Source organism: Podarcis gaigeae (assembly GCF_964106915.1).
Source record: "Podarcis gaigeae genome assembly, chromosome: 14".
Classification (NCBI taxonomy): domain Eukaryota; kingdom Metazoa; phylum Chordata; class Lepidosauria; order Squamata; family Lacertidae; genus Podarcis; species Podarcis gaigeae.
Genome location: NC_139690.1, coordinates 2,658,924 through 2,677,143, shown reverse-complemented (window position 1 = coordinate 2,677,143; position 18,220 = coordinate 2,658,924). Strand labels below are relative to the sequence as shown.

The window sequence follows — 18,220 nt, the reverse complement described above, 5'->3', positions numbered from 1 at the left end:
TCATTACGCAGCTTCTGGAGAATGAGGAAGACACACTTCTTTACCTGGCCTATTGACACTTGAGGTGTATGTTTTTAGGACCCACTTTTTATTGTTTTAAATTGTTTTGAACTGTTTTTTAATGTTGTGTTTTAATCTTGTGACCTGTCCTGAGGACCTTAGGAAAAGGATGGGAAGTAAATAAATAAATAAAATCCTCAACTGCTGCAGTACGGTAGTATAGCTATACATACCAGGGGTTGCAACACTTAATAAATCAAACTGATCTATTTTTACAACTCTTGATCACCTAAAAGCATGACCTGATTGATCAAGCAGATTATTATTTTTTAAGTGTGTATACTTAAAAACCTGTACATGATAAAGACCATCTTAGAAGAGGCATAGGATGCTACTGCCTTTTAGCAATCCAGACCGTTGGTCCATCAGACCGAACATTCCCAGCCCTAACCTGGAGATTGAAGCTGGGACGTTCTGCATGCAAAGCAGATGTTCTACCATGAGGTGCAGCCCTTCACCCCATGAAGGAATGCCTCAAAGATGCAGGTCTTCTAAAAATGCTGAGTATGTTTTTGCTTCAGAATGATTGCTTAACCTCACATGCAGACTGAATTGGTTTAAAACACAGGGGACTGAAGAAATCCTAGTCAATTTAACCAGGCAGTAGCCTTAATACTTGCCAGGAAGTGGCGGAGTCTGCTTATCATTTCTCTCCGTTACAGATTCTTCCAGTGATTTGGAAATTGTGGGTTCCTCTACATTTTTCACAGGTGTGGAGACTGCTCCTGGCTTTGCTATTCTTTCATCCTCTCTACTTCGGAGACTAAATCAAGAAAAAACAAAACTTCATTTAAAAATCTTCAACAGTAATTCCACCAAGGAAATCTAGAGAATCAAGTAGTTGTAGATTACACCCGTCATAAAAATAGTATGCAGGTGACATTGCTCTGAGGATTTTCTGTGGAAATGTCTAGTACAGATTAGGCGAGATCCTCAGAGATGCAGGCACTAATTGCTACAGACTTCCTCACTTTTTATGTGGCAAACCTGTTTCACTCCAAATGTTTCTGGGATCTAATTCCCAACAGCCCCAGACAGCATGGTCAGTGGGTCAGGGATGGTGGAAATTGTTGTTCAGCAGCATCTGGAGCTCCCCCTCCCCGCCCAGGTTGCCACCTGCTGGGTTAAGGAGACAGTGTCAAGGGGGCTGGGAAATGGCTCCTGTGAGAGAAGCTGGAGTTCTGCAGGCTCAAATTCCCACTCAGCCACAAAGCTCACTGGGTGACCCTGGAGCAGGCTTGTCTCTCAAGTCCAGCTTACCTCACAGGATTGGGTTAGGGAAAATGGGAGAAACCCTGTTCTCCTTCGGAGGATATACAGAACAAACCATTTTTAGAAAGTCACTCAGATTTACCTCCCCCCCACCCCACCCCGCCAAACCTAACTTAGATATAATGAATAACTAAATAAGAGAAAACAATACTTGTTTTGATTTGCTAATACAATTGTCCACCACCATAAATGCCTAGCAAATTTCCCGAAAGGAGAGACAAAGTGCTTTCTTTGCCACCATACAATCAATCTGCTACAGCTAGATGGCACCGCTGCCTCAATATCCACACTGCAAACAGCAATAAGTCAGTGGTTGGATGGCCATGTCTGAAGTCAAGCACAGCTTTTGTAAACACAGCAGTTTTTCAGAAGAGGAACTGAGCTGCCACCAAGTTATGCCAGATGGGTGGGGTATAAATAATAAACTGTATTATTATTATTATTGTTGTTGTTGTTGTTGTTGTTGTTGTTGTTGTTGTTATTATTATTATCATCCTCATCCTCATCATGCACGGTGGGGAGGCATTCAAATACTAAGCACCAATTATTTGATTTGACGTTTAAAGAACCCAAAGACTATGCGACAATGTTATTAATACTGTATACACATTGAAGAAAAAGCACTTCATGCAGGAACGCCTTGCGATTTTGTAAACAAATGCTAAATGCTTAACAGCTAGAAGAAGTGACGTTTATAGGCAAAATCCATTATAATAAACACAAGGAAATACAAAAACCACAGCACAATGTTGTGGTCACTTCCTCTTCCACAGTTTGCAGTTAAACATACTGGGGTCCCAGCATGGTTCTTTGCTCAAACCCTACATTGCTACTGCTCTTGAAGCAGGGACACGCATAGCATGACAACATCATTACAAAAGTAAGTTTACTTTTGTAATGATGTTGTCATGCTATGTGTGTCCCTGCTTCAACAGCAGGGGTGACACACACGTCATCTACCCCAGGGCTGCATTTCTGAACGGTCCTCATTCTTTTTTGCTGCATGTGGTTCCACTGGAGAAACTGCACAAAGAATTATTGTAGCTACTGAAATCTGAAAGGAGGACCCAGCATCTGATGCCTCTTTTGACTCCCAACTCCCTCTCCAACCCAACCATCTAATTTTTGGACTTCAGCTTGCTTTACTTAAAACACACAAAGCTGCCTTGCAGATGAATCCCACAACTAGTCTACCAAGCTCAGCATTTATTCCCTTTTTATTTTGTTTCTTAAGCATATACCACAATGGAACCCGAGGTTCCCAGGAGGTCTCCTATCCAAGCACTGAGCAGATTCAGACCTGTTTAGCTTCAGCAAAGTGGTGGTCTCTAGTTCCTTCAGATAAATCTTCTGATTTGTGGTGGATCTCAAAGAAAGGAGGTTGGGTGTCTTTCCAGCCCTGCTTAAAATACTATCTTGGCTGTTGGAAGTAGGGAGGTGAACCTGGCTGCTTGAAATGGGGGAAGCCACAGCCCTCTCCCATGGGCAAGCCAATCCTTTAATCTAGAACATTTGTCTTCAGTTTGTGTGCTAAAACCCACACAAACCTAAAACGTGAGTCATGCCAATGGGTTCACTGAATCTGCTTGCTTGTTTCATCTGATGCAACGGAGGCCTGGGCTCCCTTATCTTTAATGCAGAAGAATGGTTGAAGACCGCTAACTGAAAAGGGACCCAGAGCATCTCTCAGGTGGTGAGATTTGGTCTGCCAAACCTTACTTTGCAACCATGCACTCTTCCAGGTTTGGCTGGGTTGCTTGCTTCCCAGGTGAAAGTGTGATGGCTGCTGTCCTTAAGCTGTGCAACTAAGTGATTTCTTAAAATATAGAAGCATGAAGTACTGCTTTGTCTAACAGTACTTTATCGACCTCAGCCTCTTCTCTTCCACCCACCTCTTCACAGCCTCGTAATTATTTGATGTTATTTATGTGAATGACATTTGGGAAGTCATGACTTCACAGTCCATTTGCTTTCATACCTTCAATCTGACAATGTCACAGAGAGGAAGTGCATCGCAGGACTGCCAGAAAGCAGGCACCCAGATACCAACAGTAAGAATCTTCCACAAAGGAATGAATGGGAAGCAGCTGACAGTTCCTGTACATCACTGGCAGCTCCATGCATCTAACTGTAAACCATGGTTTGGCTATTTGTGCCTGAACTTGGGGCTCACTCTTTCCCCCTCAGCCACTGCACACTTCCAGTTCTCTCCCTCATTTCCTTGCTCTCACGTAAACCATAATTTTGTTGTGACAGGAAAGCAAAGCAAAGCAAAATATAGTCTGTACCCCAGTTCAGATGTTAATGACTAACTGTGATGCGCACAAACAAAGGAAGTGAAGGAGGGAAATGAGATGTTTGGCTGCACCTATTCGTGAACACTGTGCCTCTTAGAAACATACGTTGGGGCTGGAAAGTTCATTTTTTAATGCCCCACCATGCATATGCTTTGAAAATTTCTTTTTTCCTTTAATGTCTAGGTTTTTATGGCCTTTGGCTACAACAGTAAGAATGACTGAGGTAAATTAAGGAACAAGATGGTAGACTCTTGCAGGTAAACAGTACTAGAATAGTGGTTCAATTCCTTCCCAAATGCACTGGACAAGGAAGCCCCAAATCAGAAAGGCAAGGTATAGCTTTCAACAAGGAAAATAAAGATGCAGTCAAAGTCGTCCCCCCCCCCCACGTAAGAATGGCAGCTCATCCCAATTTTTTGAACTTTCTAGTAAGCATTCAGCTTCCCCAGTTTTTAAGATACATGAAGTGTCTTGACACTCTCATTGTTCCTAGGTGACAGAATGCTGTTAAAAATTACAGCTGCATTTCCCATGAGTCATCAAAGGTGTTATTTCGCTGTGTATGTGTTCTGCCAGTATTGCTTTTACTTCTAACATCTGTGCTGTGTCAGGAAGGGTTTTTTATATATAAAAAGGATGCTTAATGCTGCAGCATTTTAAAATAACCTTCAGTCACAAAAAGTGAAGTCAGCTTCATGTTTGTTTCATCAGTGGCAGCTCACTTCTTAACAAATTTCCGTCCTGCCAATCAAATGCACACAATTCAGACACACAACACTCCCCATTTAGTCCTTGTATGCTCCCAGTGTCACAAGAGTGTGAATGGCATCTGAGCCCTGTCCACAGGACTTTCTGCCTCTTTTAGAAGTCTGTGTGAAACCTCACGGGTGCCTTTTGGGACTGGTGGGCAAAAGCTCTTTTACTGGGGGAGATGGTTTCCAAAAATGGTTCTGACACAGATGATAATTCTGAACACCCACAAGAACTGCCTTTCCCAAGACAAGCCATCTAGCCCAGATTAGTGTCTCCAGCAGTGGAGAGCTAGATGCCAATTTCTAATAAAGCACCTAAATAGAGCAAAAAGCTGAAAGGAATCAAGACAGATGAAGAGACTTAAAAAATATTTCAGTTTTATAGCTCACCTTCTGAAATTGATAGCAACTCAAATATCAAATAAAAAAATACTGAACAATCCTGAACACAGAATTTTTACAGCACAAAAACACAGCTATGCAATAGCAGCAATTACCAATAAACCATGGTTATCAGTATCTCTACAAATGAGTCTCAGATCAAGTCTAAAAAGCTATCTCTAGATGCCTGTCTCAGGCCTTTGAAGGTAAGAGTCCATTAAAGACAGGAAGAGGACAAGGCTCACAAACAGCACCCAGGGACTACCCCCACTGCCTGCTCATTTATTAGAATATTTGTATAGTTGTATCATTAAAAATGTCAGTGCTGTTTGCAGCAAGAAAAAATAAAACCATAAAAATTTTAAAACAGACATCAATTAACCATTGTGGAATGATGTATTCTTAATTGCTGGCACAGGCCTGGCAGAATAGAAATTTTTTCAGCAGGCACTTAAAAAGGGCGGCATTAGAATACAACAGCCACTTGTTAAAGACATAATAAATGTCACAGCAAAGTGATGTAACACCACCAACCAAGTGTGAGCTAAGCAGACTGCCTCGGATAGGGAGTTTCATAACCTTGGCATTGCTACTCTCTTGTGCTTTAAAACCAGGTGAATCTCTCATGATGGTGGAGCAAGGAGATGGCAGCGACCATTTTAAGAACATCCAATTGATGTGCAATCGTGGATGCAGGGGTCCTTTGGGACCCAGAAGAAGGTGTAACAGGGGCAGGGCATAACAGGGTGGGGCACGCTGACAGGCACTCCACCGACGCATGTGGGAGCCAGGAAAGGGGGGTTGGCCCTTAACTGTAGAGCAGGGGTGGAGAGCCAGGGGCCCTCCAGATGCTGTCAGACTTCAACTCCCACAATTCCTACTTGCCATCTTGGCGGGGGTGACATCTGGAGGCCACAGGCTCCCCATCCCTGCCACAGAAGACTTTAAAAGTATCGCCTAGCACCTAGAACTGGGTCCAGATACGAATCGCAAAAGAAATGGGTGGGAAATGAATCTGCAATATTAAAACATGAAATACTCGCCAAATGGCCATTTCCACCTTTAATCTGGGGAATGGTTTGTGTTAGCCCCCCCACAAAAGCAAGCACATGTGTTTGAGTGTACAAGTCAAAACAGAAATTGTATACAAGCACAAACCTGAAATCTCCTCCCTCTCAGGCTACATACAGAAGCGTCATTACTCACTCCTGTCTCGCTTGGGCTAACCAGAGCAAGTCAGACACAAACAAACAATGCAAAATTCAGGCAGTTTAACATTTTGTAGGTAGGTTATGCCTGCGGCGTCAAGCCTTTGGATTCCATTAATTGCTGCACCATGCAACTACATAGCTGGCCTGCCATGCACCTAAATACTGCACACATATTCCCAAGCGTCTAGTCTACTATTTTGTTTAACAAGTCGATTTAAAATAGTACAAGGCTACCATCACCTGCCATTGCTGGGCTGCTGTGGAGAATGTCTGGAATGGTCTGAAGGCTCTGACCTCTGGTCAGGAGATCGTGAACGACTGCGGCGGGGCCTGTCATGTGATCGGTTGGAATGATCGGATGCCAGCGACTGAATTTCTGAAATGTCTGTTAAATAAAAGTTGTTTTTTCCATGAAATGATTTATAAAAAATGATGACATGACCTGCCCAAAATGGATATAAGGTTTTGCAGAACTTATTATATGAAGTGTATTGGACCATCTACACCCCCCCCCAATCACTTGTACTGGCTAAATTTGCATACAATGCTAAGCCATGGTGTGGGCGTGTTTAACCATGGTTTCAACAAACCACAAGTTGCCTCACAGGCTTCCTTCTTCAAAGCTTTGTCTGCTTCCCAGCTGCTCTTGCCTGGTGCTTCTGTAGCTTGGCAAGCATCTGGTGTGGGATGGCCAGGGATACTATAGTTAAGCGAGTAAATGCTAAACTGTAGTTAAAGTAAGTGACCACTCATAAGCCAACAACAAAGCATGGCTTCACATTGTGGTTTGTTTGGCAGAAATCAGGCAATGGTTCGTCTGCTGGGCTGTGTTCAGATGTTCAAACAAGCCACTTGTTGGTGAAACAAACCATGGCTTTGCATTATGTGTGAACTATAATTCTACTTGTGCAATATTGAGAAACCACTGATATATATATTTTTAAGGCATGCAATTCTAATGACCAATGTTTGTACCAGCTGAAAAATCCACCCCATCTCCCTTGTCTATATACACACTCTGAGTCTTGCTACATTTAACATTTTACATCTTTGTGGAACTGGAATATAACAACAACCCTGTTTCTACCTTTAAAGACAAACAGATCCGTACTCACCATCTCTTTCTGAAGCATTGACTGAGTGAATACTATCAGAAAGATCTGGGACATTCAGCAAAGTTGCTCGTTCATCCCTTTGAACCACCATCTTCAACTTGCCCTTTGACCTTTCTATTAGGGTCTTGGCATCTGTCAATGACATATTTTCTGTGACTGTTCCGTTTATCTGCAACAGAGCAAAAGGACTACTGATAGGAACCAAACAGAAAGTCAGCAGTTTCGCCTTGATGGCAACTTTGAAGACTAGAGGGAAAGGAAGGAAGAGACAAGACAGATAGACAGAAGCCTGATTGCTCACTCTGGCTGTGGTGGCATTTGACCAAGTCATACTCAGAACAGACCCTTAGAAATAAATGAACTTAAGACCACTGATGGGTATGCTTTGAACATGTCTTCATTGGATACCACACTACAGAAAGGCTGAGATGATGTGACTTGTGCTGGGTTGGAGGGGAGATGCGTGCAGTTTAAATACTCAATCTAGGGCACCAGCCAAAGGGTAGGAAACTACACACCTGGTTTATGGAAATCACAATCACGCATTGAAGCTTAACATAATCGTTGCATTTGAGTACCTTAAAACACCCATAGAAGGAATTACTGTAATTGCATGACTCGACACCAAAGGAATGGGAGAACCCACCCCAGTGCCATAATTATGTCAATGGGATTCAGAGATTTGTCAATGATTTACACTGAATAGTCAGCAAGGGACTAATATCCTCTGGCCAAGATGATTTAGCTCCTCAAGCTCTTGTCCAAAGCAAGGTTGCCTACCGGCAGTTCAGTCTTCCACATGTGGAACATCCCTACTGTGCTCTACAAGGGCTTGGCAAATGGTCCCCAACACTAGCCTTTTGCTGCCATGACTTGGCAGGCAATGACATTTTGCTATATACCAGCTTTTGCCAAATGGGAAACCTCCAGGTGTTTTGGACTACAACTCCCATTGACGCCAACCAGCACAGCTGTGCTAGTTGCAGGTTGATATACAGGAGCTTACATTCACCCTCTTTTTAATCTTCTGCTCCAGTGAATCAGGATTGGTCCCTTTAAAACCATCAAGTTACCAGGAAACCGGTTGTGTAAAAGTGTTCTCTCCTTCATCAAAGAAAAAAGAAAATGAAAGGGGGGGCACATTTACTGTACCTTCAGTACGACGTCACCTTCCTGAATATTGCCATCTCTTGCTGCCAGACTGTCTTGGGATATTTCTTTCACAAATATGTGGCTGGCTAGGCGCAATCCATATTCTGTTTTGAATAAAAAGAAAATAAATGTATACCTGTTGTTAACAAGCATTTTCAGGGTCCACCACCACTGCTCCCATAAATTCAATCTTTCTTGGCCCCAAGAATTCCCAAACGGTTTGCTGGGACATACAGAGAGCGTTGCCAGGAAATAAGAGACAGTAAGTATGGCCTAATGTTTTCAAGTCAGCAGACTGGAAGTGGTGACTCCTCTGTGCTGGAAGCGGGCCCGGTGGGGAAAGTCCTTCACAACACTGATTCCCTGCTCCTACCCTGTGCCAACATAAGGGAAGAGTCAAGGATGCACTGGGGTTTCCTGATGCAGCCCACACTACAGCTAAAAGGTGGGGACCCCATAAGCATTGCTATGGCTCAGAAAGCACAAGCCCATCCCTGACCTTAACTAAGCATGACTACCTGAGCTTTTCTGCAGGTGGCTTGTTTACCCCATTAATGTTTTCTCAGACTGACAGAGGTTCTCCAGGGTTTCAGGCACAGAAGCAGTGGCATGCAGTGACATTTTTCATTGCAAAAGGGGGTTGGGCTAGATGACTCTTGTGGTCCTTTCCAACTGTATGTTTCTAAGGGTCTCCATGCATACCTTGCAATTGGTACTGTGGGGATAGCAAGACTGGCCTGCCTTACAAGGCTGCTGCACAGATTATGAGAATGTTTGCACCTGAGGCCCTTCATACACACCGTGTTGTGCTCTTTTTCATTCAAAAAGGCTCTCCCCATAAATGTGAGCTCTCTAGTGGGCTTTCAGCTCCTTAAAATCCATTCAGGCTTTTCCAGCCATTGATAAAAGGCCTCCCCCCCCCCAGCTTTCACCCCTCAATGTGTGTGTGTGCGCGCGCACAACCGCGCCACTGCTTTTCTTCAAGTATTTCTTTGACTGTCATTAGAATGTAATGTTTGTATTCAAAGAATGTCTTCCTTTGTTAAAAAGTGGGGGAGGATTTAAGCAACCTTTACATTCCCAGTGGCTACAGACACAAAGAGCAATTGCTTGTCAACCTTCTCAATAAATGTAAAAACCTGGATGTTGGAGCCTCCTGCCTCCTTTTGGGAAGGGGGCAGGAAGGCTCTTGGACCCCGAAGGAGCATTTCGCCTCCCTCCAAAGGTGCTCGGCCTGAGATGGGCTGGGAGCACTAACCCTAACCTGCCTGCCTCCCCTGCAGAGCACACAAGCTGGTGAGCGCCCCATGCCCCCACCAGGTTACCTCATCTTTGGGGAGGAATAAGGAGGAAGGGGGGAGGATAAAGCACCTCCGCAGCTGACAGACACGCACACTTTGCCATTCTTTTCACAGCTCCCATTGCTGAACAGGTCTCCTATGCTCCACCTGCCCTCTTGGATCCACCAAGTTGTGCCACACCTCAGCAGCGCATGTAGACAGAAGCATTTCCTTTCTAACTAAAGTATACCATGCACAGTCTGGGAGTCATTTTGGATTCACAGTTGTCCATGGAGGCACAGGTCAATTCTGTGTCGAGGGCAGCTGTCTACCAGCTCCATCTGGTACGCAGGCTGAGACCCAGCCTGCCTGAGCACTGTCTTGCCAGAATGGTGCATGCTCTGGTGATCTCCCAACTTGGACTACTGCCATGCGCTCTGTGTGGGGCTACCTTTGAAGGTGATTCGGAAACTACAACTAATCCGAAATGTATCTGCCAGACTGGTGACTGGGAGTGGCCGCTGGGACCATGTAACACCGGTCCTAAAAGGCCTACATTGGCTCCCAGTACATTTCCAAGCACAATTCAAAGTGTTGATGCTGACTTTTAAAGCCCGAAATGGCCTCGGCCCAGTACAGTGGTACCTCCGGTTAAGTACTTAATTTGTTCCGGAGGTCTGTTCTTAACCTGAAACGGTTCTTAACCTGAAGCACCACTTTAGCTAATGGGGCCTCCTGCTGCCGCCGAAGCACGATTTCTGTTCTCATGCTGAAGCAAAGTTCTTAACCTGAGGTACTATTTCTGGGTTAGCGGAGTCTGTAACCTGAAGCGTATGTAACCCGAGGTACCACTGTATACTTGAAGGAGTATCTCCACCCCCATCATTCAGCCCAGACACTGAGGTCCAGCTCTGAGGGCCTTCTGGTGGTTCCCTCCCTGCGAGAAGTGAAGCTACAGGGAACCAGGCAGAGGGCCTTCTGGGTGGTGGTGCCTGCCCTGTGGAATGCCCTCCTATCAGATGTCAAGGAAATAAACAACTACCTGACTTTTAGAAGACTACTGAAGGCAGCCCTGTTTAGGGACGTTTTTAATGTTTGATGTTTTAGCATGTTTTTAATGTTCTGTTGGGAGCTGCCCAGAGTGGCTGGGGAAACCCAGCCAGAAGGGCAGGCTATGAATAATAAATTTATTATTATTATTATTTAGAAAGGAAGGAGAGGGACTTGGTTGAAGAAACACTTCGCTCTATGTGTCTGCACACTGAGCTGTAAGGCTAGGCTACCAAATCCACTCCTTTCCTCCCTATGAGTCAGAAATCATTTCAGAGAAGACAGGGCCACCTCTCTAGGGCAGGGAACCGCCATGCTTTTTGGCTGCCTGTCTTCTCCACCCACCAGCACTCTTTTGGGAAAATGAATCAACCAGCCACCCAATTACCTCACCTGAACCAAGGGGGCTAGGTGTGTAAAAAAGGTACACACTTTAATACTCTAATTCACCGCCAGGAACACTGGGGACTAGGCTAGTCCCACTAGTCCAATGAGCACAGAAAGGTCTTTCCTGTCGCTTCTCCGCTGCTCCTTTTAACAGAGAGGTGATGGGGCTTGAACTGGGAGTTTCTGCATGCTAAACAGGTGTTCCACCACTGAGCTATGATTCTTCTGTTCTGAAAGTTCATGTAGGAAATATCTAACTCTTTGGTCATGTTTACATGTAACAGTAAGCCAAACCATGGCTGACCATGAGTGAGCAAGTGCGCTGGCGCACAGAAGCAAAACAGCAGCCCCTTTGCCCCTTTCTCTGTCCTGCTGCTGCCGCCATGCCATCAAAAATGAAGCCATGGTTTGGCTTAGTGTCATGCATGAATCTGAGCTTGTGATTTGTCTCCCCCCATGCTCCACACACAGCAAACAATAAGCAGTAAGACAAGCAAAAGCCTGGTTGTTTGCACTGAGACAAACAATGGGTCCAACTGCACACATAATGCTAAGTCAAAGCATGGCTTAGTTCTTGCAATCATAGCAGCAGCTCAGCTGGGAGAGAAACAAAGCATGTCACATGATTTTTTGCTTCATGAACCAGCATGCTTGCTTCTTCATGTTAATTCACAGTTTCTTATGTTCAAACGAGGCCTTTCAGTAGCGTAAGTACCTCCAATTTAGCCAAGGAAACTATCATTTGGGAGATACTATTATTACTATCCTTGTTGCATCCTTATCATGGCTTGTTCTCTCCCTGCTATGTTAGACCTAAGCTTACAGAGTTGTACATCATTTGGGAAGGGTTCACATGACTTGATGTCTGTGACACTACATTCATTTTTTAAAAGAGAAAAGGTTTAGAAAAATCTGAATGTTGCCATTACAGTGTTGTACGGAAGTTGTTACTGGAATGGTAGCATCCAGCTAGAAGGCAGGGAATATTGTTACCTAACTATGAAATACTTAAGTTTTGAATGGCTCTGGATCTCAAATTTGCATAATTAGTGCAGCACACTTTGTAACTGGTATGCAAAACACTGCTGTGAGATTGACTCCCGGGTCATTAACAGGCAGTCTGCAGTTTTCTGTATAATTGAGGAATGGCTGTATAGCGAGATTGTGCAAATTCATTCTTGGGAGAAGCAGCAATCAGAATAACCAAATTGTTTGCCAGCAATTTAGCAAGCTAAATTAGCATCACACTTTGTTCAGGTAAGCAAAACTCCCCAAACTTGCATTAAAAAGTTTAGATGGTAAATGGGGAAATGTGAAATAGAGGACAAATCTGTTCCTTCTTTCCTAGAAAGTTGTACATAGCAAGAACAATCGCTGTGTCAATCCCCAAGGAAAAGATGATTCAAATTTTTGATGGGTACTTTTTATTGGGCCAGGTTAAGTAGCTTTCAGTTTGAAATTCTTCCTGCGGAAAGAGTACTGTGCAATCGGAAAGCTTGCTATCTTAACCCTAACCAAGACAAGATCCAAAAAGAACAGAACGGAGATGGCTTAATGTTATGGAGGTGTAAGAGGGGTTTACTCCTAATTTCCATCAGAAACTTCCAAAACACTATACAGGAGATTAATCCCATAAAGCAAAAATAAACCTCCTTCTGTGGAAGCAGGCTCCCATGCCAACCTAAAACTCCCCAAGCCTTAGGAAGAAGGGAAGCCTGGAGAAGAGAAGACCACATGGACAGCCACATGGAAGATGGAGCAAGATTGTTGGCAAGAATTGTTGTACAGTGGAAAGAATGACCTTAGAAGATGTGGGCTCTCCTTCACTGGAGACTTTTAAAAAGAAAAGTTGGATGGCCATCTTTCAGGGATTCTTTAGCTGTGAGTCCTGCATTGCAGAGGGCTGGATTAGATGACCAGGGGAGAGGGGCAGTTTTCTTCCAACTCTACAATTCTATTGATTCTATGAAATGAAGCCCCAACCTCAAGTTGAAAGGTATGTGCATACATCAAAGCAATGAAAAATGGTTTCTGTTTCCAAACATCTTCCTGCAGATACTATGTGTAGGCTTCCATGGCCCATGAGCACAGTTCAGATTTCTACCAGCTCAACAATTGCGGGGAGACTTTCTCATCTTGCCTTGTAGCAGGACTAAACTCTGCCCTCATTTAGGACGGTCATCCTCCCCAATCTGCCTTCCTCAACCGTACCCAGATGTAGAAACTAAACTCTCCTATATATATGCCAGACTTGAACTATTTCTCTCCAGAATGGCTCTTTCAAGCTAGTGGTAAGTGGCACACAAGAGAGGAGGAAAGACAACTCCCTCTTACTTCCTCTCCCAGGAAGCCAACGGACTCTCAAAGTACAACATACACATTATGGCTGATCGGCCAGTTAAAAAAAAGTCTTTGGGGCAAATGGATAAATGGAAACATCCTATTTCTTTCTGATGCAGCCTTCCCTGACCTGCTGCCCTCCAGATGTTTTGGACCACAACTCCCATCAAGCACCAAAAGGATTTGGCCATGCTGATGAGAGTTGTAGTTAAAAGACCTGGAGGGCACCAGGTTGGAGAAGACTAATCCAAACTATTAAAGAGCATACAAAGTTTAAAAACTTGTTTGGTTAAAACATGGCATGAGGTGCAAAGTCAGGGAACACTTTATCTTTTGAGTCCTACTGCTGAGTCACAACATACCTTCATTCTTCCTGGATTTCACCAGTGTGACTTTTGTAGGTTTTGCGGGCTGGCTGGAAGCCACCGACCTCCTATCCGACCTCGGCGATAAACTTCTTTCCCTGCTTGCACTTCGGTCCCTCACCCAGCTCTTCTCGTGCCTCCGGCTCACACTTGAAGCTCCGCGGGAACTTCTGGGGTCGTGCGCATCCTCTTCATAGCTGTCCTCATCGTTTTCAGAGACTGGGTCTGGATCTGTCCGAGTTACCGGAATCTGAACTTTTTTCATTCTTCGGATGGTCTGTAACGTACAACAGTAATCTTTCACTTTCTGATAAAATGCAAACTACCTACAACGTAAATCTAGAAATTATAAAGTTTTGGACATACACATTTTTCATGCACCCTTCAGAATTTATAGTTGTGCTCATGCTAGTAATTTTCCTTCTGGCTTACCACCATAGTAGATTTCATTCTTATCTAGTGGTGGCAAACTGTTAACTCTTTTTGTTTCTGGGGGGAATATTCAGGAAGAAAATATGTAGTAATTGTTCATTTCATTCCATTTTCTTACCCCACCTTTCTGCTCCCAAAATACACTCAAGGTGGCTTAGAAAAACATTAAAACTTAAACAGTGGGTCATATTCAAAGTAGACTCAGTGTAATAAATGAATTTATGTAACTGATGTCTATTGGTTTCAGTAGGTCTACTCAGAGCATGATTTAGATGGATATCACCCAGGAAAAATGGGAACCATGGTCAAGTAAACTTTATTATCAAAAAAGGCAATAAAACAGCAGACTGGCAGACAAAAGGGTCCCTTGCTTCCCAAAGGCCAACCCAGACTGCTTTGTCCCATCCATTCTGGGGAAGGGGCAGTAAGAGGCCAGAAGGCTATGTCCAGCAGAGTGATATCCCATCGAGTGCTGGGAAAACCCAGAATAGAGGTTTCCTGAATTCTGAGTAATACATGAGACCTCCCACACAGATATCTTTTAGTACACAAAGATTCCTGAAATCACAACAATAAACAACAACAACAATAATAATAATAGATTCCTTCCGAAGCCCTTACTTAATGCAAAGCATGAGTGCCTGTACAGAATAAGGAAATAGGATATTATTGCAAGGAAGCTGGTAAATGTGGGTTGAACAAGGTAACTGTTAGGTGGATTTGTAGCTGGCTGACTGACTGAACCCAAAGAGTACTCATTAAGAGTTCCTTGTCGTCCTGGAAAAAGTGACAAGTGGGGTGCTGCAGAGTTCTGTCCTGGGTCTGTTGTTGTTCAGTGTCGACTTGGATGAAGGAATTGAGGGGATGCTCATCCAATTTGCGGATGACACCAAACTGGGAGGGGTAGCTAATGCCGCAGAAACAGAACCAGAATTCAAAATGTCCTTAACTGATTGGAGAACTGGGCGCAAGCTAACAAAATGAATTTCAATAGGGACAAATGTAAGGTTCTGCACTTAGGACACCTGGCTTACTAGCAGTACATGTGAAAAGCATCTAAGGGGTCTTGGTGGACCACAAGTTGATGCAGTGTGATGCAGCGGGGGGGGGAGGGGCTAATGCTATTCTAGGCTGCATCAAGATCAAGGGAAGTCACAGTCCCACTCTATTCTGCCTTAGTCAGACCACACCTGGAATACTGTGTCCAATTCTGGGCACAGAATTCGAGGAGGGAGACCAAGATGATCAAGGGTCTGCAAACTAAGCCTTGTGAGGACAGCTTGAAGGAGCTGGAAAAGAGGAGACTGTGAGGAGATATGATAGCCACCTGCAAATATCTCAAGGGCTGTCACCGGGGAGAGGGAACAAGCTTGTTTTCTCCTGCTCTGGAGGGTAGGACTGGAACCAATAGCTTCAAATCACAAGAAAGGAGAATGTGACTAAAGATCAGAAAAAAACTTTCTGACAGTAAGAGCAATTCAGCAGTGAAATGGTCTTCCTCGTGTGGTCATAGACTCTCCTTCCTTGGAGGTATTTAAGAGGAGGGTGGCCATCTGTCATAGGTGCTTTAGCTGTGTTTCTTGCATTGCAGGGGGTGGACTAGATGACCCTTGGTATCCCTTCCAACTCTATGATTCTATAATTTTATTTACCCCTAAAAGGGAGGGACGCGGGTGGCGCTGTGGGTAAAACCTCCGAGCCTAGGGCTTGCCGATCGCATGGTCAGCGGTTCGAATCCCCGCGGCAGGGTGAGCTCCCGTCTTTCGGTCCCAGCTCCTGCCCACCTAGCAGTTCGAAAGCACCCCTAAGTGCAAGTAGATAAATAGGTACCGCTTTATAGCGGGAAGGTAAACGGCGTTTCCGTGTGCTGCGCTGGTGCTGGCTCGCCAGAGCAGCTTCATCACGCTGGCCACGTGACCGGAAGTGTCTTCGGACAGCACTGGCTCCCAGCCTCTTAAGTGAGATGAGCGCACAACCCTAGAGTCGGACACGACTGGCCCATACGGGCAGGGGTACCTTTACCTTTACTTACTAAAAGGGAGGGAAGAGAATGCAGAGATAAACATGGATGAATATGTGGGTTGGTTAGTTACATGTGCTTAAGCTTAGAATCAGCAGGGCATGGGAACTGTGAGACTGTGCTAAAGGCTTCATGGGCAAGATTGGTCTTGAGGAAGGTTTTGAAAGTAGTAAGAATGATGGTGTCACACAAGTGTTCTAGGAAGAATTAGGGCAGCTTCTCTCCCCCGCCCCGCAGCACCACACTGAACACTTAAGCCTGAAAACTTTCAGTGGCCTTACTCACCTTAGCCAGTGTGGCCAAGCATCAGGGATGAGGGGAATTGCAGTCTGGCACCTAAGTCACTACCCATGGTCTAACGAAAAGCTTCACTTGCACCATTGTTTTTGAGAGACAATGGCATCTCTATAGAAGCCAGTTTCACAATGCTTTATGATTTGAAGATAGGTTCTTGAATGCTTCTCTTAAAAAAAGCATTCTAAATTCTGCAGCAGAACAGGGAGACCATCTAGGGGCTTGTAGAATCCTGCCCTGCTATAAAAGAATACTTTTAAAAATCAGAACTACTGTCTTATCCATATGCAAAACATGCCAACTTAGTTTACTAAAAGGCTGCAATCCAATGCATATTTTAATGGGTCTTACTTCCAAGTATCTTAGCGTAGGTCTGTACTGCAAAATTTCTTTGACAGCCCCCTCTCCCTCTCTGATGGAGCTGTGCTAGGGCGATGCACTGCACTGTGCTGTGTGATTGTTTTTGTCTGGCTATAACCTGCATTTGATCTCCTAATAAACTTGATTGATGACTGATTGATATACCTTATCACAGTCGAACAAGGTGGCTGATAAGCTGTTTAAAAAACAGCACAAAGTTGTCTACGATCCCTAGATACATCCAAGCACACCATCCTTACCACTGTCCTCAATGAAGTTTTTCTCCACCCACCCAAAAAGGGAAGGGGGCATTCTCAGGTTCTGAGAAAGGGCAAAACATATAAAAGAATCCCATAATCTACAGACACTGCAACTTCATCAATATTTCAATACTTGACAAGACTGCTGGAGTGGAAAGTGGCTTAGTCTCTCATAACGTGCTGTGTCAATAGGCATGCGATACAGACCTTTGTAGTATTGTTGGCAAGCCATCAAAACAAAACAAAAACCTGCTGCAGAGCAACACATTTGTCCTCAAAACTGAGGAATTCAACTTTCTTTCAGACAAAGCACAAAGCTGTTTTTATGATCAAACGTAATTCTGAGGGTTAACAATATTCTTTGTGTACTCCAAAGTATAGTGTAGGAATGTGCATGGTGTTCTCTAAGTAACAACCAAGGATTTTTCAACTTCCATGAGGTTAAGCAGGGGAGAAAGAGGTAGCTTAGCCTACAGTTTATGATCATCTGCCTCAGACACTGCTTACATGAAAATTGTCAAGTGACCTAGTAAGCTAGATAAATATTCTGCATCATGCAGGTAAGACTTACAAGCAAAACAGGAGAGGAGGGAAATGATCCAAACATTGCCCAGAGCTACAGGTGACATTTGCAGAGATACATGCACAAACCCCTTTTACCCTCAGGCAACCCCACTCCTGTCTGCAAATATATAATCTGCCACATACTACCCAACACCTCTTACTAGCAGTAAGATTGTTTGGGTTTCAAGCTCAGGATATCTTTCAGGCTTATACTTAAACAAGTCACAAGAAGCAGCAAAGATACTATCAAGCTCAACCTACTGACTCAAGTCAGCCATCAGACTGCCAAATCACAAGTTGCTGTGAAAATTTGAATTGGGCAGACTTATAGCTAGTACTAACCTACCAACTACAGTCTGAAAACCCACTTCATCATGAAAAACGGAGAGAGAAAAAGGGGAGAGAAGAAAATCAGCGTGTGAGAAAATAAGAAGCAGCACACAAGCCCAAAGCATACTTTTGACCCTCCAAACCACTGTTTAGTGTAGGCCTTTTGACCCTTTGCTGCCTCTACCCCAGCAGAACACTTCAAGGTGGTCCACAGGCTACTGGCACCTGTATAGGTGGTTGGAGTCTAGGACTATGTCTGAAGGCCAAGAGACTTTCTGTTCTTTGCTTCCTAGGCACA

At 44.2% G+C, this 18,220-nt stretch overlaps 1 protein-coding gene across 17 annotated transcripts in view; it reads right to left on the bottom strand.

Annotated features, from left to right (window-relative positions):
- Positions 1–18,220, bottom strand: part of TJP1 (tight junction protein 1) — a 340,092-nt gene that overhangs the window by 38,640 nt on the left and 283,232 nt on the right. For all 17 annotated transcript variants that reach the window (XM_083712144.1, XM_083712153.1, XM_083712154.1 and 14 more), the window contains 5 exons: positions 13,660–13,939; positions 8,241–8,344; positions 7,089–7,257; positions 6,214–6,358; positions 681–823 (listed from right to left, as the gene is read on the bottom strand). In XM_083712144.1, the coding sequence (XP_083568270.1) occupies positions 681–823; positions 6,214–6,358; positions 7,089–7,257; positions 8,241–8,344; positions 13,660–13,939 (841 nt within the window). The remainder of the gene's footprint in view (positions 1–680; positions 824–6,213; positions 6,359–7,088; positions 7,258–8,240; positions 8,345–13,659; positions 13,940–18,220) is intronic.